The sequence below is a fragment of the Lissotriton helveticus genome, chromosome 2_1 (genome assembly GCF_964261635.1).
Source record: "Lissotriton helveticus chromosome 2_1, aLisHel1.1, whole genome shotgun sequence".
Taxonomy (NCBI): Eukaryota; Metazoa; Chordata; class Amphibia; order Caudata; family Salamandridae; genus Lissotriton; species Lissotriton helveticus.
In genome coordinates, this window is record NC_136059.1 from 1,331,261,494 (window position 1) to 1,331,283,081 (window position 21,588).

The 21,588-nt window shown below is 46.7% G+C and overlaps 1 protein-coding gene across 4 annotated transcripts in view; it reads right to left on the reverse strand.

Annotated features, from left to right (window-relative positions):
- Positions 1 to 3,817: 3,817 nt before the first annotated feature.
- The window catches only part of CENPC (centromere protein C), a 1,220,926-nt gene continuing 1,203,155 nt past the window's right edge, over positions 3,818 to 21,588 (reverse strand). For all 4 annotated transcript variants that reach the window (XM_078676246.1, XM_078676245.1, XM_078676249.1 and 1 more), the window contains one exon: positions 3,818 to 4,094. In XM_078676246.1, the coding sequence (XP_078532372.1) occupies positions 3,991 to 4,094 (104 nt within the window). In that variant the 3' untranslated portion in view covers positions 3,818 to 3,990. The remainder of the gene's footprint in view (positions 4,095 to 21,588) is intronic.

Consider the following 21,588-nt stretch of genomic DNA (forward strand, 5'->3'; position numbering starts at 1 on the left):
CGCATGTCCTCCAAGGAGGCGCAGACTTACATTAAGGATATCCAAATGCCCTCCCTCTCAGACTCAGACGCCGAGCTGTTGGAGTTGGACTTAATGACAGATGAGGTCCTTGGTGCAATTCATTCTCTGCAATCAGGCAAGGCCATGGGGCCGAATAGGGTCCCCATAGAACTTTACAAACGCGTCTCTGATCTTACAGCTCCGCCCCTGCTGCGAATGTTTGAAGACAGCTTGGCTAAGGGGAAATTGCCCCGAGATCAGCGGACGGCTACGATCATAGCCATACCAAAACCTGGTAAGCCTCCGGACGAATGTACATCATATCGTCCTATTTCATTATTAAATGCAGAGGCGAAAATACTGGCCAAAATGATAGCCTTACGATTGACCCCGCACTTAGAGACACTTATCCACCCGGATTTATGCCAAACAGGAACACTGCTCTTAATTTAAGGCAGGTTCACGGGGTAATGGCGCAGATCCCTGCCCTCTCGGAGCCGGCAGTGATCCTTTCTTTAGATGCACGAATGGCCTTCGATATGGTCGAGTGGCCGTATCTATTTGCGGTGTTGCGACATTTAGGCTTTGGACCGAAATTCTGTGCTTGGGTGAAATTACTGTATACGAGACCACTTGCACATGTTGTAGCCAATGGCCATATTTCCAGGGACTTCCGATTGGGCCGGGGCACGCGTCAGGGATGCCCCTGTTCACCCCTGCTTTTCGCACTGATCTTGGAGCCGCTGGCAGCATGGATACGGTGGGACCCTATGATAAGGGGCCTCAATTGGACCGAGTCCTGGGAGGACCGCATATCGTTATATGCCGATGATATCCTTATTTATTTAACTCTCCCTAGGCTGTCACTCATAGTTCTTCTCAACATTTGTGAGATTTTCGGGCAAGCCTCAGGATACACGACAAACTGGTCCAAGTCGGTGTTGTTTGTCCTTAAAGGGCCCCCACCACGACTTCACTGGTGATCACTGATGGACCCTTTAAATATCATGGGGTGTGGGTGATGCCTAATCAGGAGGTCTTTTTTCACTGAAATTTGTTGCCTCCACTTGAGCGATTCCGCACGGATGTGAGGCATTGGCACACCCTACCACTGACTCTTTTAGGAAAGGCGGCATTATTCAAAATGATGACCTTACCACGACTACTGGAACTCCTGGAAAACACTCAGTTTCTCGTGCCTCCAAAATACTGCACGTCCATAAACGCACTGGTCTCTGGTCTTTTCTGGGGGGGACAAACCGGCGCGCATTTCCCGGCAAAAGTTGGTTCGGGGATGGTTCGATGGAGGTATAGCACTTCCTGATATCCAACTGTACTATTGGGCAGCCCAACTAAAGACCATAAACCATTGGCTCCATGCCCCGCAGACTGACCCAGCGTTCAAGGCGGATAGATACGATCTGGGGGACGGAGGAGTGATGGCAGCACTCTATGACCCCAGAAGCGCTGCGGCCCTGTTGGGCACTACGGCACACACAGTGAGGTTGTGGTATCTGGCTTCTACTTGCCTTAAATGTAAAGACAAGATCACACAGATGATGCCACTCTGGACATCGCGACGCCTCGGCCGGCTCTGTAATAGTAAGGGATTTGAGGCCTGGGATCAGATAGGCATATCGACGGTTGGAGACCTCTATAGGCGGGGTGCCGTCCTCACCTTCGACCAGCTAGCGGCCCAATTCAACTTGGCACAGACGGAGCGTTTCCGCTACTTACAGATTAGCCATGCCCTCAGGTCGGTGCTCCCACTTGAGGAAGAGCTACCAGAATCCACTCCTTTGGAAGATAGATTGCTTACGGAACATATGCTAAAAAAAAGCGACCTCACTGGTCTACCGCAAGCTGTTCAACAACATGCCTGACCCCACGGTGCGACTAAGAGCGGCTTGGACAGCGGAGGTAGGCGAATTTGACGAGTCAGACTGGCAGGCCGCGCTCTCCTCTCCTCGGGAGGTTGCTGTGCCGTCCCGGCTCAGATTGATACAACTAAAAATTCTACATCGAGTCTACTATACTAGGGTCACGCTACACAAGATAGGGAGAATTACACATCAGTATTGTTTGAGAGGCTGTGGTGAGGTGGGGACGTTCTATCATACTATCTAGGACTGCCCATTGAATGCCCGTTTCTGGTCCAAGGTTATGCGAACTATTTCACAAGTTGTTGAGGTCTCACTGCTCCCCGAACCACGTCGCTGTTTATTGAACATTTGGGAACCTAATGATCTTAGTAACCCCCTACAAGACTGGGCCACGCTTGGAATTATGTACGCTAAACGAAATGTGGCTAGGGCCTGGGGGTCCCCATTTGTGCCGGCGCTCAGTACATGGAGTACTGATCTGGACTCGGCGATGGTTGCCGAGAAGGCGGTTTATTTGAATCGGAAATGTCCACAAAAGTGGGCCAAGATTTGGGGAGCTTGGAATGAATATCGAGGGCACATTTGTGAGCCGCCTCAGATGGATAGCGATAGTGATTCAGAGTGAAGGGGAGGAGGGAAGAGATACTTGGGAAGCAGGTAAATATATTGAATTGCTCTCATGGTTGTCTTACTGATGCCTCATTGAAATGTTTTGCTGTGTCCGCTGTGTTTCGCCTTTCTAATCTTGTATTCATGATGTCTGTAATGAAAGCCTTGGAAATGCCCTTTGTTTATTTTATATAACAATAAAATTGTTTCCAAAAAAAAAGAATGATTGTCTTACCTCTGGGGTCTGGCTTTGTGACCGAGGAAGAAAATTTGTCCTGCTGAGGGTGAAAAATTATAATGAACTTTTTCTGACCTGATCTGGATACACACACACAGTGTTTATTTTATGAAACCTGTGTGTTAAGCTGCTCTTTGTTAGTCTTATGTCTTCTATGAATATTATGTACTTTTTATGTCAGTGATTTTTAGAGAAAGACCGAAACAAGTTTTTATGATGATGATGACAGTTTTTCTGGATTCGGATGGGATCCATCTGAATGTCTTACGAAGCATGTGGAGGGTGTTGAAGTAGGTCGAGGATACAGCGTTCATTGTGGTTCATTGTGAACTTTGAAAGGTTTACAAAATTTAGCCCTAGAATAGACTAACAGTGAGAAATATAATTAGCAAAAGCTGAGCATAGCTCTGGATCCGTTGTGTATGTGGTTCACAGAAAGGGACTGAAGTCACAGGCAAAGGTCTTTAAAGAAGCCAGTACGCCACATCTGTTATTGATAGACATTCTATGCTACTCTTGGACTCACACTGGCACAAGGCACCCAAACAGAAGAACAGACACATCTTCTGATCCAGTCTGACGCATTGGGACATTTCTATGAATGACAAACTACCTATAAAGAACAGGTGTATGTACAGAGAATGTGCAAAATTATCGAAAAGGAGTAACACAATATAGCACTATTCAATTTGTAGCAATGCCACTCGGCTTAATGTCACAAGGCAAAGGAACCCCAGCACAGGACTTATGTAGAATAGGGCCAGCCCAGAGAAAGGATACCAAACAGTTTAAATAACCTTATATTTAATTTGTCGTTCGGAACCAGTTGTTGGTTCCTTTGGTATAGTTGCATTTTGGAAATGTTGATTATGCTGCAAATGTATTTGCATAGTTGTACTCTTATAATCCAAATAAACGATTTTGAAGAACTTAATATTTTCAACAAGAATACACCAGACAAAAAGGAGTGATGCAATTAATAAGTTCAAAAAATGCAAACATGTTTTAAAGAACAGTAGCTTTTGAGCAGGAATGGACAGTGTAGGGAAGTACTAATAAATGCAAAGAAGAGGCAATAACACATAGGAATGGTATGTGTTTGTATTAAATAGCTTTACCAATTTTTTAATTATTTTTTTTTACAAAAGATAACATTATCTACTTTACAAATAACATTGTACATAACACATTTGATCCTTTCATCCAAACATTCTTTTCCATGTTCCACCTTCTTCAATGCCTTTCCTGCAAACAAGTCCTTTATCCATTGTCTTCAACTTCTGTTTGTTTCGGTTCTTTGATGTGTACAAAAAGAATATTTGAGTCTGATTCTTCACGGAGATTTTGTATATTATAAACGTTTCCTAAATGAAAAAATAAAGAATTATTTGGCAAGAAATGGTCACTTACAGTTCATTCATTGTAGAGAGCTTCTGCAACCAATGCTTTCATAAACAGATCAATGAGAATAAAAACAGATATGCAAACATTACCCTGCTTATGTGACACTTCTAAGTATTACTTTATATGGGTTCACACAAGTGAATATTTTCAAAAACCTTGTTCAAAATATCTGCACCTACAAGTGTATCCGTACAATGATAACGGCAAAAGTGGTCCAACAGTGCTTTTTCCGGGCTTTCCATTGACAGAATTTCTACCCTGGACTTAAAATCAAACCATGTTTCTCTGTTACTCCACTTTTCACGCATAACTGGAATTCCTCAGAGGCTTACTAAGAATAGTACGATTAGTGGAATTTTAGTCCCACACCACTCTATCAGTTTATGATAGGTCTGAACAATGCCCGAATTGCATGAGATGAGGTGCTTCCTCAATAATCAATATTTTTTCTGCTTTTGCTGTTTAAGGAACTACCACCACCACAACTCCTGAACTCCCTCTACATAAGATGGTGAGTTACATACCAACAATTTTTTTTTTTTAACATATTTTATTAGCATTTTGTGCAAATACAGGCATCTTACGGCAGGGCCAGTACTATCCAATAACTTCCTTGTATAAAGCATCTATTCGCCTGTTAGGAAAATACAATAGAGCTGGACAACATTTTCTGCAATAACATTGCAAAGCGCAAGCAATAGCTCGACCATGCAAAAGCTGCTCAACCCCCACAACAGACAGCTTCCTTCCTTGTCCCCAATTCGCTGAATGGACATGCCCTGTCATAACTCGCCCTCGACAGGGGAAACCAACTCTCAATCTCGACTCAAGCAGATCAGTATAACTGAGGTGGACAGAGTGGCTATGCATTAAATTCCAGTCCCTCTAGCTAGGCAAGACCCACATCTAGTGAGGATGCTAGTCCTCTATCGTCTAGGACATTCCAGACCGTCTCCCAGATGAGGAGTATCAGAATTCTGCAGGGGTTCCACTCATAACTTGCCCATCTTTCTAGGTCCCATTTCCAAACCTCTACTCGTGGGCCCCTCGGAGTCTTCCAGTTGCGTATAATGTCTCTTTTCGTTAAAATGAAGGGCAAATCTTGCAACCCATGCGTCGACCTATTATTAGCAGTGTTTGGATACCAATGTTTACGACAATGTCCTGGCATGTATGGGACCTCTTCCCCATCACCAGTGACAACATTCTAGTGTTAGCTCCGGGCATGTCCAGAACATTTGGTAAAGTTCAGCCCTCATCTCACCACACATCTGGCATTTCACTCCCTCCAATGCAAAATGTCTTGCAATTCTTCCAGGCGTAAGATACGCCTTATGTAGCACCAAAATGATTACGTTTCAACCTGGTATTCCAAGAAACCTTAGGTGTGCATTGCAAGATTGCTCCCCAGTCATTCTCCGGTATGGGAATCCCCAGGTCCTCCTCCCACAATGGTCTGAGGGACTCCAGGGTGAGGATCACATCTCCCAGATCGTTTTATAAAGACAAGTTAACAGCCTTAAAGGTCCCTGATGAAGTAACTAAATACTGGTAGCTTTAGAATAAGGGGGCTCTGATGCTTCCCCTCTCCAGTGTTTGCAAATGGCCACTGTCACAGCACAGTGGAGAAGAAAATGGCCCTGCGGTATATCATACCGAGATCAAAACTCTTCGGATGGAAGGAATACTCCACCCTCAAATAGGGATTAGAGTGTTAATGCGCCCACATCTACCCAATCTGTCAACATTTGCCAGTCCCGTACATGTGGTAACTCCTCCTGAAATTTCAAGGGAATATCTTGGGACTAAGGCAGTTGCCCCCACCCCCTATATAGACCAGGAGCCCAGCAACGGCACATTACCTGAAGTTCAATGGGGTCGGTCCGCACTACACGGGGAAGTTGTAAGAGCACCTTCACCAAACAGGAAAGGTTAGGCACAGAAGGACTCATTGCCTTCTCAGGGACAAGACTCTCAGCGATTTACTGTGTTAGCCATTGCAATTGCGCTGCTAAGCAGTACGCTTCATAGTCGGGAGCACCCAAACCTCCCTCCTCCCTGGGAAGCTGCATTGTGGACAACATCACTCTACTGCATCCCGTGCCTCGGAGGAAGCCTGTGATAAGTGTGTCAATCTCCTAGAATAGTGTTTGAGGAACCCAGACCGGCAACACTACAAAGAAAAACAACAGGCAGGGTAGGGCTATCATCTTTAATAAAGACACTTGGCCTGGCACTGATAGGGGAAGCATTTTCCAGAAATCAATACTGGAGGGGAGTGCCCAGACTTACCCTCTAGTAAATCCACCAGGATTGTGGTAAATCTAAACTCCAAGATATGGCAAGCATCTGGATTCCCACTGGGGAGCACCTATTTCTGCAGTCCGATCTCGAAGCGTGGCCATGGGAAAGGCCCAAGATTTCTGCCAACTACACGTAGACCGGAGAGAGAACCAAAGGGCTCCAGCAATTCCCGAGTGCCCTCTAGGGCGTCCTTCACATCTCGGAGAAAAAGCATGAGATCATCTGCATACAAAGCAATATGGTGCACCTGAGTACCGATCCGGATACCTCTGTAAGCATTTCCTTCCCTGGCATGACAAGCCAACGGCTCCATAGCCAGGGCGAAAAGCAGCGACGACAGGCGACAACCCTGCCTAGTGCCTTGCTCCACTGTATAGCTCTCTGATATAATTCAACCTGTCTTCATTCTAGCTGAGGAATCCAAATATAGCAATATTGTCAAATTCACAAAGCCCTGTCCCATGCCGAAACAAGTTTTCACCTCATTGAGGTAGTGCCACTATACACTGTTGAAAGCTTTTTTTATGCCCACCGTGAAATTCACCGCTTAGGTCTTAAGGTAGGAGTCTGCCTCCAGTAGGGTGAGAAGTTTGCAGATATTGAGTGCTGTGTTCTATGTCGGAATAAATACAGCTTGATCGGCATGTAGCAGAGTAGACATGTGAGGCAGCAGGCAGGTAGCCAGGATCCTATTGAGTATTGTATAATCTAAGTTTAGCAAAGATAACGGTCCATTAGCCTTCCTGTCGCACACTAATTTCCCAGGCTTCCGTCGTGGCATGATCAGAGTTCCTGAGTAAAAGAAGGGAGCAACCTTAGAGTCTTGGTGGACTTGTAAATGTTTATCAACTTGGGGAAAAGAATATCTATATAGGTACGAGTAAAATTCAACTGGTAATCCATCTCTGCCTGGTGTTTTATTCCAAGCCATGAAGTTTATAGCAGCTCAGACCTCTGGAAGAGTGATGTCTCCTCCCAAATCTTCAGCCTCTTCAGGGGACACAGTGGGAAATCGCAAGAGGGCTAGGAAGGTTGTAATGGCTACTAGCGAGCTCCCACACTATAACAGAGCTGAATAGTAATCATAAAACTCCTGGTTAATGTCATCTTGTCTATAGCTTATAGCCATTAACTGCAGTAAGCTCCACAATGATCGAGCCTCGTTTAGCCATCCTGTGTAGTCTCCCACCATGTGCTTGTATCGTATGCTGCTTATAATAAAAGTATCCTAACCACTCCATTTGTTCCGCAACCTGTTCTCTGGCCGCAAGGATTTCGGGTTGTAAATGAGGGTGCTCCGGGCAATGCCGTTCAAGGATTCTCAGCTCTTCTCTAGTACATACCAACAATCACCACGAATAACCCTGCCTATACCATCACAGAACCAAATAGAGGCCCCGCCATAGACACAACTCCTCAAATTGTTTTAGTGAGGAGTGAGACAGGGTGCCAGTGGCTATACGCCGTAACCGTTTTTTATTGTGTGAAATGGGGATGCAGCAACTCCTCTTGAAAAATAGTATGTGGTATGAGGGTTGTATGTTATTACATCAAATACATACACTGTGGGTCCCGAGATCACACTCACTACAATTACTACCAGTATCAAGGTGGGCCCGTCTGCGCCCCGGAGGCGACCAGCGACGGAAAGGCTGCTCGAGACTCGCCGATTTTTGAGCATGGCATTATCTACCACAGATCTGAGCTGTTAGCTATCGGTAAGTGCATGAACTGCTACCCTCATTTATTTCTGTTAGCCGATGCGAAGGATCTTGTCTGTAAGTTCTGTGGATGGTCAGCCTCTCCTAGAGCAAAGGGCACGGAGGCTCAACAGATCTCTAAAAATGACGCCCACCGGGATAGGACCTTAGAGGAAGGGAGCCCTCTGAAGGCTATCCTATTAAACATCAGGTCATTAAGGAAACATGAGCTTCAGCTCTTCGATTTTTTAACTGACTTAAAGCCTGACATTATGTTTATAACGGAAACCTGGCTTAATGATGCCTCCAACCCCACTATTACCAATGCAATTACCCCGGGATATCGGATCCTTAGAAAGGACAGATCAGGGGGCAGGGGTGGGGGAGTGGCCATTTATTATTATTATTATTATATTTATAAAAACCTTTATTCATGTTCACTATTTCTTACCGCAGAGATAGAGGGAGCGGAGGGGCTCGGCTTCTTTCTAACTGTGTCAGCACACCAATCAATTGCTGGGGTGGTAATCTACCGTCCACCGGGCACGGCCGGAAAATTCTTAGAATCAATTAGTCATGCTATAACCCCTATTGCGAGCAAATACAAGCATTGCCTGGTACTCGGAGATTATAATATCCATATGGATCAAGTAGAGGAACCAGAGCCATCCAGGCTGTGTGAATCAATGGGTATTTTTCACATGGCTCCCTATGTCTTCTGGCCCACTCATGAAAAAGGCCACATCTTGGACCAGGTTTTCTCATCGATCAGTATAGAAAGGGAAGTGCCTCTCCCCATAATATGGTCGGATCATTTCCTGCTTACGTTCAGAGTCCCTAAAGAATCCAGTAGTCCTCTATAACACTGTAGATCCAGCCCGAATAGTTTTAGGCCTTTTAAAAATTTCAGTTGAGGCACTGGACAACGCACTAAGGCTGTATCCCATTCCTTTTAATGGAAGTTTGGAGAGTGATGTTCTCTCTTTGGAGAACTGGCTTCAGCTCCGCTCGGCAGAGCTAGCCCCTTTGACAACTCGGGCAGCTAATGCCAGCAGGACCTCAGCTCCATGGTTTACGGAGGCCCTTAGAAAAAGTAAAAGTTCATGTTACTTGGAGATAATATGGCGGAATACTTTTAATTCCTCTGACAAAGCCATCTATGAACAGGCTTTGAAATCCCACTACTCCAACGTCCGTGAAGAAAAGAAATACTTCCTTACCACCAAAGTGGAACAGGTGGGGAACAGCCCTTTTATCCCGACCAGCGACTGGACCAACAGTTTAGCACAGTATTTCCATGACAAGATAAAAGACATCCAAGATTCCTTTAAGGACCTGCCACAGGCAGAGGGACCAAACACAGTTGCCCCCCTCAGAGTAAACTCTACGCCAGGAGTGTCTCTCTTACAATTCCTGCCTATCCCACTTGATAAATCTCTTGAGATAATGAATGCCCTAAAATCTGGCTCCCCTATGGACCCCTGTCCGGCGCGAGTACTGGTGTCAGTTGCGGAAGTGATTAACCCAGCGGTGAATCGAGTGCTGAACTCCTCTTTGTCGGAGGGAATAATGCCAGAGATCTGGAAACATGCTAGAATGCTCCCTCTATTAAAAAACCTACAGCTGACCCACTGATAGCGTGTAACTACAGGCCTATTTCACTGCTGCCAAAGTTTTGGAGAAATATGTAAACACAGTTACCACGGAGTTTGTGGAGGTTAACAACATATTACATCCAAGTCAGTCTGAGTTCAGATCTAACTTAAGTACTGAGACAGCCCTACTCAAAGTTTCTGAAACTATCAAAACTACCTTGGATAGTGGGGGCAATGCAGTACTTGTCTTACGCCGAGGACACGCAACTTCTGTTTAACAGCGAGAAGGGCAGCGTATTTAGAGGTAGTGAGATGGACATTTGTTTAACGGAGGTCTTCTCCTGGCTCCGTGGGAGCCAATTAAAGTGCAACCCTAAAAAGTCAGAGATTATTTTTTTCAGATCAGACTTGAGAGTAGAGTGGCACCATTGGTGGGCACAGAAAATGTCTCCCCCTAAGTGTTCCATTACCACAGTAAAAAACCTCGGGAGAAGCTGGACTCGGACATGTCCATGAAGACCCAAATTCAAAATGTGGCTGGCACCTGCTTTGGGCTTTTAAAAATGCTGAGGAACTTCCTCCCCCTGCTTCCGGTCTCCCTTAGAAAGATGGTAGTTTAGCCTCTTATTGCATCAAGACTGGACTATGCAAATGTCCTTTTATTTAGGCCTCCTGGAATATCTTCTGAACCGCCTACAGGTGATCCAGAATGCGGCGGCCAGGGCTATTCTGATGATTGGACCCAGGGATCATATGACCCCCCCCCCCACTTAAAATCTCTCCATTGGCTTCGGTGCGCAAGAGGGTCCAGTTTAAGGCTCCTACTTTGGCCTTTAAGGCCTTACACAACTCAGGGGCCCAGTACATTAGGAAAAGGATAAAGAGCTATGCCCCACAACAGACATTGAGGTCCTCGATGCGATACTTGATGCCCATTCCTAGGTTCTCCCGTTCTAGCATTGGCAGACGCTCTTTTCAAGTGTTGGCACCCCGCTTGTGGAGCGGTCTCCCTATTTCTCTTAGGCAGATAACTGACTTAGGTGTGTTCAGGAGGAAATTAAAGACTTGGTTATTTCAACAGTAGCACTAGCCTGTAGCTGTGTGTTTCTTTCTGCCTGTTTTCAGCGGTTGTTAGCGCCGGGACACTCCATGGCGTAGCAGCGCGCTTTACAAATACCCAATTACAATCAAGGCAAGATTTTAATTAATGTTATCACTACCTTGAACACATGTACATTGATCTTACCCTTGTAAGAAGTTGGCCTGGCATATGCTGTCCACTATTCTAGTGGGCACCTTGCACCAGTCCAAACGACCGTTATTGATGGTAGGTTTAAGACAACCTTTACAAAAAGCTATCCTAGTGGTAGCTGTGGAGAGCAGCCTTCAGGCTAAGTTTTGAAGTAATGTAAAGCAGCTTGTTTTACCAGTCTATAATCTCATGAATGATCAAATGAAAGGAGAACCACACCAGGTCTATATATATATATATATAAAATATATGTATTTATTCTAAACACACTCCTCTAGTCTCTTTATGAGGCTAGAGGCAAAAGTACAATACAATAACTTAAATAGCACACAGTAAATTAGCACAGTATACGTTTTGTCTTAGGGCGTCACAAACCATATACTAAGAAAGTGATATAGAACTGCTGGGGCAACGAGGAACCACCCAAGGTAGGGACGCAGGAGACCCACAGGGGACACGTGCAGTGTCTAAACACAGCCGCAAATCACCATTGACTTCTATGGAGAAAGTCCCGATTAGATTTTTAATGAATAAGGACACTTAGGAGTGGACTAGGAACAAAACCCGTTCAGTACTGGACACTTCGAGAGTCAAGACCCACAGGAGCACCGAAGTACTGGTGTTACCTCACCCAGGGAAGCCGGGTACATAGGTGTCTTTCCGTGTCTGGTTTCGTCGTCACTTCCTATTGAGAGCTGCAAAGAAGTGCTGCAGGCGACCAGGTGAAGAGTGTCCGGATGTATCCAAGGGTGGATCGGAGATCTGAAGAACCTGAAAGCAGAGGGGACAGAGTTTGGGTCACTAACCAGTGACCAGGAAGGCGACAAGAAGATGCTAGCCGATATCTGGTGATTTCAGGTAATATAGGTGAAGCTTTACTCTTCAGCCACGAGGTCCAGGAGGCGTCGACGACAACCAGGAGCTGGATTCGAGCTGTCCCATGTCGGATGTCGAGTGCTGCAGCAAAGGTATCCGGATTGGACCAAACAAGCCTTGGCAACACCAACCCAAAGCAAGATGCAAAGATTGGCTTCGGAGCAGACCAGCAAGGTCGGAGGGACTCACCCTTTAGAGGGGAGTCATGCCACTTCTGGAGCAACTAGGGAAGCCCAAGAAACAAAGAAGATTCCTTCGTGGGGACCCACCAGTCAACGGACCAGGGATCGCGAAGGGGCCTCAAGCAGGAATACAGGAAGCGGGCCCACGGAACACTCGTGGAGTGTAGGCCCACAAGCTTCGGTGCAAAAGGTGCTCAGGGCTTGGACTACAAGTAGCTCAATGTACAACTTCGGGAAAGCTCGGGAAGTCGATGCACTAGCAAATGTGCTGGATGTCCAGGAGTTCCGGTCCCACGTCTCTCGTGACGGCTGCGGGTCTCAGCTTTGCTGGGATCTCGTGTCGGCCTCAGAGATGTCTGGAATCCCATGTCCTGTGTCGCAGATTCTTCGGGATCCGGCGGGAGCCTTGACAATGCAGACCGGCAACATGCTTCTTTGGTGCCTGTTTAAACAGGGGGGTCACTGCTTGACCCTAAGGGAGATTTCTTCCGTCTTCTAGTCGATATAGAATGTAGAAGGTCCAAGATATATGTTGCAGAGTTTCGTCCAGAGTAATCTAAAGTCCTAGGGACTGGGTTCCTATACTTATACTAAGTTTAGGGGATGGACTAATTCTAAGGTCCCACCTATGGGAGGACCTGGGGAGGGGGTGGTTACACCCCTTCCCCTTTGTCCAGTTTTGCGTCAGGGCTGGGGCTGAGTACCCCAGCAACCGGTTTGAACTGGGGAATGCACAGGGACACCTTGTGTGAAAAGCATTCACTGAATGCACCCACCCTGCCCCAATACACTACAGCCTGTCTGGGGAGGTGGTTACACCTCCCTGGGCAGGAAACCTATTGTCCAGGCCTCCCCTGCCGGAGTTTCGTCCAGCAGGAGGAGGTCAGACTCATGTCTGTGGCAGCACCATCCATTTCGTGATGCTGGGGCTCCGTTTAACTTTTACCGGGCAGACCAGTGTGTACATGTCTTCTCTCTCTAGAAGGGTGGAATGCTAACCCCGCTGCCAGAATTGGCGGGGGGGGGGGTAGTATTCCAAAGTGTTTGACACCAAACACAACATGTTTTGATGCAGCCATTCGAAAGTTGGCATTAACCGCGAGGTTATAATGCACTTAAGAGTATATGGTATGGCTGTTTCACAGAACAGCTATAAGGAAGGGATTCCAAAAGCTGCAGAGGGGCTCAGACCATGCTTGGGCACCCTCTCACACAAAACCAAGCACTCTGCCTTCAGGATTGTCAAGGTCTGCCATAGGAGTGACTTATAGGTTTATGTGTCTGCATATATAGGTAGATATAGGAATACTATATCTAAGTAAGGGGTACCAGTACCACCTTACCCAGGCTGCAGTAGCCGACCTGTGGTGACATTTTGGAAGGCTTCCCAGGGGTGGCATAATACATGCTTCAGCCCCTGGAAGGCCTCTGGTGTACATATGCCCTTGGTACCTAAGGTACCATATACTAGGGACTCACAAGGGTTACCCAGTAACCAATCTGGAGTGTACCTAATGTAGTCAATTTAGGGAGGGAACATCTAGGCTGGGGTCCTTGTTAGCAGGGCCCCAGCCAGACTAAGTCAAAAACCATCAAAACACCAGGAAAAAAGTGGGGGTAATCATGCAGTCGGATTCCACCTTCCTACACCCCCCCCCAAATGAAAGGAGATAAGGCTAACCTTGCCCAGTTGAGCCTATATTGACTAAGTGGCCATATAAGGAAGTACCTGCACTAGCATGGTTACCCTCTGTCTTATGGTCCACTATTTTATTTATTTAACTTTTAAGGCGCACAGCTACCCATACAGGGTTTCCCGGCGTTAAGGGATAGTCTAAGAGGGTGAAAAGAGTACAAAAAGCAGCTTATTGCAGAAAAATCCATGTCTTGAGGCCCTTTCGAAAGCTGAAATAGATGGTTTCAGTTTTCAATGAAGTAGGCAAGGAATTCCAAATCTTAGGGCCTAAGTGGGAGAACGAGCGGCCGCCCATTCTCACCAACTTACATCTGGGAATCACTAAGTCACCCTTGGAGGAAGACCGGAGAGAACGTGTAGGGAAATAGGCATAGATGAGCTCCTGTAAATATAGAGGAGCAACACCCTGTTTGATCTTAGAAATATAGCAAGGAGCCTTAAACTTAACTACTTTCAATCCTGAGCCAATGAAGGTTCAGAAGGGACTGGGATATGGAGACTATGCGCGGGACATGGCATAGGAGGTGGGCAGCCGCATTCTGCACCACCTGAAGCTTTCTAAGAGCTTAATGACACACCCCCAAATAAAGAACGTTGCCATAATCCAGGCGAGAGGTGACCAGGGCCTGGACAACCGTCCTTTTGGTGGAGTCAGGAAGCATCCAGAGGATTTTATGAAGCCATCTCAAAATGGTGAAGCATGTAGCAGCCACCTTTACCACCTGTTGCCGCACAGAAAGGTTTTCATCAAGGAGAAAGCCACGGTTGCGTACCTGGGCACCGGGTTGGGGGCGAGGACCCATTTCTTGGGGCCAGTGTTGGGGGCCCCATAGGTCCTTGGGTTTGCCCAGGATGACAACCTCTGTCTTGTCCCCGTTCAGCTTCAAAAAGTTGTTACGCATCCATTCTGCGAGTTTATACAATCCCTGTTTGAGGGCTGAGATGTTCTCTTCGGTGGTGGAAAGAGAAAAGATGATTTGTGTGACGTCAGCGTATGAAAATAGAGAAAGACCAGCATCCTCCACGATGGTGGCCAGGGGACTAATATAGACATTAAAGAGTAAGGGACTCAAAATAGACCCCTGGGGCACTCGGTGAGCTGAAGAACAGATTTTAGAAGAGGCTGTAGAGGAAAAGACCTGAAAGATGCGGCCACTAAGGAAGGAGGCAAGCCAGGCCAATGCGGGACCTTCCACTCCCAAGGACCGGAGAGAAGCAAGAAGAATGGAATGCGACACAGTATTGAATGTGGCACTCAAATCAAGTAATATGAGTGCTGTTGTCTCTCCGCGGTCCATGCAATGACGCAATCTCTCAGTGACTCCAAGAAGAGTCGTTTCTGTGAAGTGGTTGGCCCTAAAGCCCGAATGGGACGGATGCAGGAAACCAAATCTCTCCACATGGTGAGTTAATTGATTGTTGACATGTCTTTCCAGGATCTTAGAGAGCACGGGAAGTAAAGAGATTGGCTTCAAATTTGACAGTATCAAGGGGTCAGCTCCAACCTTTTTTAAGAGTGGAATAACCATTGCATGTTTCCACTCAAGCGGGACAAAGGCATCTCTCAGAGAGGAATTAAGAAGCTCTTTTAGGACGCTAAGAGAGTCAGGAAGGAGTTGACGCAATATTTTAATTGGCAAAGGGTCACGTGGAGAGTCCGATTTAATGCTTAACAGACAGTCTAAAAAGACTTTTCATCAAATGGTAGCCAGGTACATAATTTTGCTACGGAATCAAGCTCACTTTCGTGAGTAGGGTCAGAAGTCAGCATGGATCTGATGGAGGGAAGAGGAACCCAAAGTACCATAAATAAGTTCAACCTTCTCGATGAAGAAGTCAGCAATTTTATCATATTGATCCTCATCGAGGATCGGGGGAGGCGGAGTAGTGTCAGAGCCTGTCAACTTTTTTACCACCGAGAAGAGGGTGCGTGGGCAATTTTGGGCCTGCGTGATAGTGTCAGTAATGTAAGTGGCTCTGGCCATTTTGCATAATTTATGATAATCTTTAAGGGTTCTTTTATAAGCTTTACACTTGGATTTAATGGCTTTGAGGTTATCCTTGAACCACGGAGACGATGGGGGAGGGTATGTTTAGACACAAGAGGCAAACATGTATTTACAGCTGGGGTGAGCCAATTAGATCCAGCCGGATCAAGCAAAGCCAGTGGCAAATTTGTGTCCGGCAAGTTCTTACATTATAAGATGTTAAAGGCCTCTACATTCAGTTTGCCCCAACGTCTAAAACTCTGATAAGAATCTGGAGAGATCCTGCTCTCAGTCCCAGAGGTCACCAGATTAAATTGGTCCGACCATTCCAAGGGAAGAGCAGGGAGACTACAGTCAAAAGAGAGATTAGAGAGGACGGGGTCGAGTAAATGTCCTGCCACATGTTTGGACCCCGAATTACATAAGGAGATATTCAGGGCCTCCAAATCAGACAGAAAGACATTGCTGACATTGCATTGAGAATTTTCTAAATGTAAATTAGGATCCCCAAGAATGGTAAAATTAGCGTCTTTCAACAGGAGCGGGGCGATAAAATCAGAAAAGGAAGCTGCCCATAAACCTGGGTTCCCCAGGGGACGGTAGATCAGGAGGCCCGATAGGGTCAGTTGAGGGTTAACTGCTAGTTTGAACTGAGCGGCTTCGCAATCTTGGAGAGGCAGAGCTTCAAGTTTGCAGCAATAAATAGCTTTAAAAATCACTGCAATACCTCCATCTTTTCCTATATCTCTGTCCTTCCTGACAATAACATAGTCAGGAGGGAGGGCGATAGCAACGTCGGGTCCTGAACTGGCATGCAGCCATGTTTCTGTGAGAAACAGAGCGTCAGGTTTCTCTGCGTTGATAAAGTCAAAAAGTTTATCTTTATGTTTGGGGAGGGACCTACAGAAAATGCTCCAAAAATGAAGGCTATGGCGAGCAGGAGTTTAATGTGGTATATTAATTCAATATTACCTCATCTCAGAATTTCTATACTTAATAATCATAATTTCAGTCAAAGCAAAGAGAGGAGTCCGTGGAGTACAAAAAAGGGTCCAGTAACTCGAGTTAAGGGGAGAGCTCCAGCACCAAGCGGGTACAGGAGTGGTCTGCAGCTTTATTCACACATCAGAATATTTATACAGTTTTCAGTCAATAGGCAAAAGAAGAAAAGAGAAGTGACAAGCAGAAATTTCCAACAGATGTGTCAAGGTAGGGGTGTGTCTTGTGTCTTGTGAGAGGGCATGCGATGTGTGGAAATGTGTTCTCTTTCAGTTGAAGGCCCTTCCTCATTCGGGGGTTTATCTCTGGCTTAGAGTCAAGAACAGGAACCATCTTGTGTAAAACAGGAACTATCTTGCTGGTTCTGGGAATTGGCTGAACCACAAGAGTCAAAAAGAGGAACTATCTTGTGTAAAACAGAGACCATCTGCTCTCTGGCTTGCAGTCAAGAACAGGAACTATTTCTTAAAACAGGAACTGTCTGCTGGTTCTGGGAATTGGCTGAAGCACAGGAAGGGGTGGTCAATGAACTAAAATGCCAGGTGCAGGGTGTCTTACAGTTAAGAACAGGAACTACTTCTTAAAACAGGAACTATCTACTGCTGGTTCCCAGAATTGGCAGAACCACAGAAATGTGTGGTCAATGAACGGGGGTGCCAGAGGCAGGGTGTCTTGCTTGTGGGCCTGAAGACAAAATGGATGTCACACACAAAATGGGTGCTTGTCTGAATGAAAAAAATGGCTGTCAGGCAGAAACAGGGCAATGATGGGGCACAATTGTCAATTTTATTTCCACATTCCCTCCTTGCCCCAGAGTGTACCTACATTATATCTCAATTTGCATGAGATCATCTATACATTCTTGTAGCATAATTCTTTCCCTTTCTCTCTGCTGGACAAGTGGTTTGCAGCACATATACCGCACAGGGCAGGACCACATTGGATGCAAAGGCAGCATCCAGTTATTACCAGGAATATTATACCTGCTGCTGACAGTAGTTGCCATCCCCAGGACGATATTATCTTCCAGAACCAATCAGACCACGTCCAAGTGCCAGGTTCTTGTAAACTTACGGCTATCTTGTGTAATTTTGTTATGGCCGTGTATACAGATGGGGAATTATCAGGAATAAATATACAGCAACTAGAGCCTATAATTTTACAGGCTCCGCCTCTGTCAGCCAGGATGATGTCAAGGACAAGGCGATTTTGGAGAGTAACCAATCGTATGGCGGACTGCTCCTGGGTTAAACTCCCCAGGGCAGACGCCGTCTGGTTTACAACAGCCTCTAAGGTCCTTGTCAACCTGCGTATAAGCTTGCTGTTTTGTACAGGGCCAACAAAGAAGAAGAACCCTTTGTTAAAATCTGTAAACTGTTCCCATGAGATTTCTGTTTGGTCAACCAAGGAGGTATCGATCGTTCTTTTATGTCTGACATGGGGCACTAGGAGGTCTCGGTGGTAAGTGGATGGGGCCACAAAGACAGGGGGTAACAGGAATGCTATATAGCAAGTTCCCCCCCAGTTCAAGGGCAGCTGCACATAGGCCATTTGGCCACAGACGAAATAGGTATGGCGAGATGCTAGAAATGAGGACTTTCCTCTGTCTTCAAAACTTATAGTGGTATGACAGTCACTGTGTCCTAATGGAACAGAGCCATTTTTCTGGATGCACAGGTGTCCTTTTACTGGTGAGACCGAGATGGAAGGGGGACCAGCATTCTTTTTAGGTTTGGTATTTAACATCTTGTAGGACATGGTCATGTTCCCTTGCTTGTATTCTTCACTTTCTAGGACTGTACCTGTCGCCTGAGGATTTCCATCCTCATTTGGGTAACAGGCAGCATTAAGTACCCTGTTTAAGTCCCCCCAAGGCCACCCATTCTTGCATGAATTATTTCCGTCAGGGCAGGAGGTGGGGGTAGTATCGTCAGCTGTTATTAGGGCGAACCAGGCTTCACAAGTCCCATTATAGGAAAATGGAAAGGGGAAAAGAGGCATCCCTCCCTTTTTCTGATGAGGTGGGAGGCGGCCACATATCCAGCAATTTGTGCTATTGCTGACCTGATGAGTGTAGTGTAACATCTGTATAAAGGTATTGTTTTGCAAGGCTAGTCTATGGGCTTGTTCATGAGGGGGTAGGTCATGATATGTGTGTTCCTGAGTGCTGTTGGGTGCATGAGAGGTGTGTGGTGTTGGAGGAAAAACAGTGTGGAGGATCCAACCAAGACACGTCATAATGGTTATGAAGAAAAACAATATCATTAAACATATGATAGAACCACTACGCAATTTCTTAAAGTTCTTGTTTCTGCGTTTCATTCTATCTTTTTCCCACATAGTCAAGGTGTTTAAATCCATCCCCATGCTCCAACCGCTTCACCACTGGACCTGCGCCCAGTGGACTTAATTAGCCAGAGTCCGGATGGCAGACGTCAACTTTGATTTATATTCCTGTTGTGGGGTCTGTTCCAAGGGCACAAAAGATTGTTCTGTTACAATGTCGCTAGGGTTGGCAGTGTCGCCGGCAACAGTGTCTCTTTGTCCAAAATATTTCCGGCAGTGGCTCGCGTGTAGCCAGCCCTTCCTGCCTTCGACCTTCACCGCCGTCCGTGTGGTTAGGAGCGCGAGCTTCGGAGTCTTCCACCTGGGCTGAAGAGGACTGGTCCTGTCGAAGTTTCTTATCATCACCCAGTCGCCGGGTCGGATGGTGTGTTCTCCAGGGGCGGTTTTGTCAGGGAAGGCTGCAGCGACCTGTGAACGACAAGATTGGAGTGCAGACATCAAGGAAGCCAGGTAATCAGTCAATATTCTGCTGTCTACATCAGTAATTCTTTTAGGCATTGGCGTACCCCACATATTTGGTGGTCTGCCAAAGACCACCTCATACGGAGATAGACCGGTTCTGGAATGTGCTACCATACGCATGAAGAAGAGGGCAACCGGTAAGGCTATCATCCAGTCCACGCCTTTGTCTGTACATATCTTGGCCAATTTTGTCTTCAAAGTCTGGTTGTGTCTCTCTACTAGACCTGCTGCTTGAGGATGTCTTACACAGTGAAATTTCCAAGTGTACCCTAACAGAAGAGACACTCGCTTCATGAGTTCAGAGGAGAAGGGCTGGCCGTTGTCTGAGTAGATGACGCGGGGCAACCCATATCTCGGGAAATATTCTCTTACTAGTTGCTTAGCAGTTGTCGTTGCAGTGTAATTTGGGACGGGATAGGCTTCTGTCCATCTGGTCAGAGCACATACTACAACTAGCACATACTTGTGACCTCTACATCTCGCCATCTGGATATAGTCCATTTGGAGAACTTCAAATGGATGGTCAGGGGGTTGGAATCCACCCTGCTCCACCTTTGTGCCTTTACCTGGGTTGAACTTATTACAAATCATGCACGTTTTAACTTTTTGTTTGGCTGCAGCTCTCAAATGTTTGCTGTGCCATATGTTCTGTATGCTGTCTAACATTGCTTTTTCTCCTAGATGCGCTGGCCCATGTATGGTGTTTATTATAACCTGTATCAATTAAGTCGGGCTCCCCATGGGACCCGACCACGCCGAAACGTCTAGTTGACAGCTTACCGGTGCTGGAACCATATATCAGACATCTACCGGACGTGTCTTTTAGAACCAAGACCGTGCCCAGAGACTGGAAACAGGCAGTGGTTCTACCTCTTAGGAAAAAACCCAACATCGGCTTTGAAAAACTAGAAAATCTCCGTCCTATTTCCCTTCTGCCCTATCTGGCCAAAGTGGCGGAACAAACGGTAAACATGCAACTGATGGACTTCGTGGAAGAGGTTGCCCTCCTACACGACACCCAGTTTGGTTTCCGTCCCCGCCACTCAACGGAATCAGCGCTTCTGATGGCTGTGGAGACCTTACGCCAGGGGGTTGATGAGGGTCAGACTATGGCCCTCATCCTATTGGACCTGAGTGCAGCATTCGACACTGTAGCTCATACCACCTTGCTACAGTGTCTGAATAGTGGAGGGATATCTGGAGCTGCACTAGAATGGATCCAGTCCTTCCTGTCGGGTAGAGGTTTTCAGGTCAGCCAGGGGGAATGTTATTCTAGAAAAATCGGCCTGGGCCAGGGTGTGCCCCAGGGATCGTCCCTGAGCCCCACCCTATTTATTCTATATGTTTCCCCAGTGGCCCCCATTGCTGAGGGCCATGGTCTGCATATAGTATCCTACGCCGACGACACGCAGCTGGTTATCTCCCTCTCGCGTGCGCCCGATCTTGCGGTGGACAGTTTCAGAGCCTGCATGCAAGATCTTGCAGCCTGGATGTCCAACAACTGCCTCAAATTAAATGGCAGTAAAACCGAGGTGCTCGTGGTTGGGGGGAACCCATCTATCTGGTCGTCGGCGTGGTGGCCCCCATGCCTAGGCGAGGTTCCAACACCCTGTCAAGAAGCTAGGAACCTTGGAGTCCGGCTTGATGCCGACTTGTCCTTTGGACCTCAGATAGACCGTGTGGCGGGTGTCTGCTTCAGCGTCCTGAAAACTCTGCGTAAGGTTTTAGATCTCCTCCCTACGTCAGCACGCAGGACGCTGGTGCATGCCCTCGTCACATCGCGCATGGACTACGGCAACTTGCTGTATCTGGGAGCAACCAGCAAGGCAATAAATCGCCTTCAGGTGTTGCAGAATGCGGCAGCCCGCCTCATCCTAAAATTTCCCAATAGATCGGCCTCCAAAGCCGCCCTTCAAACCCTTCACTGGCTTCCAGTAAGAAGCAGGGTTGAGTTTAAAGCCCTTTGCACCTGCCATCGCATCCTTGCTGGGAAGGCACCAGCACCACTTCAGAACCTGGTCACCAGATACGTACCCACGCGCGCCCTTCGCTCT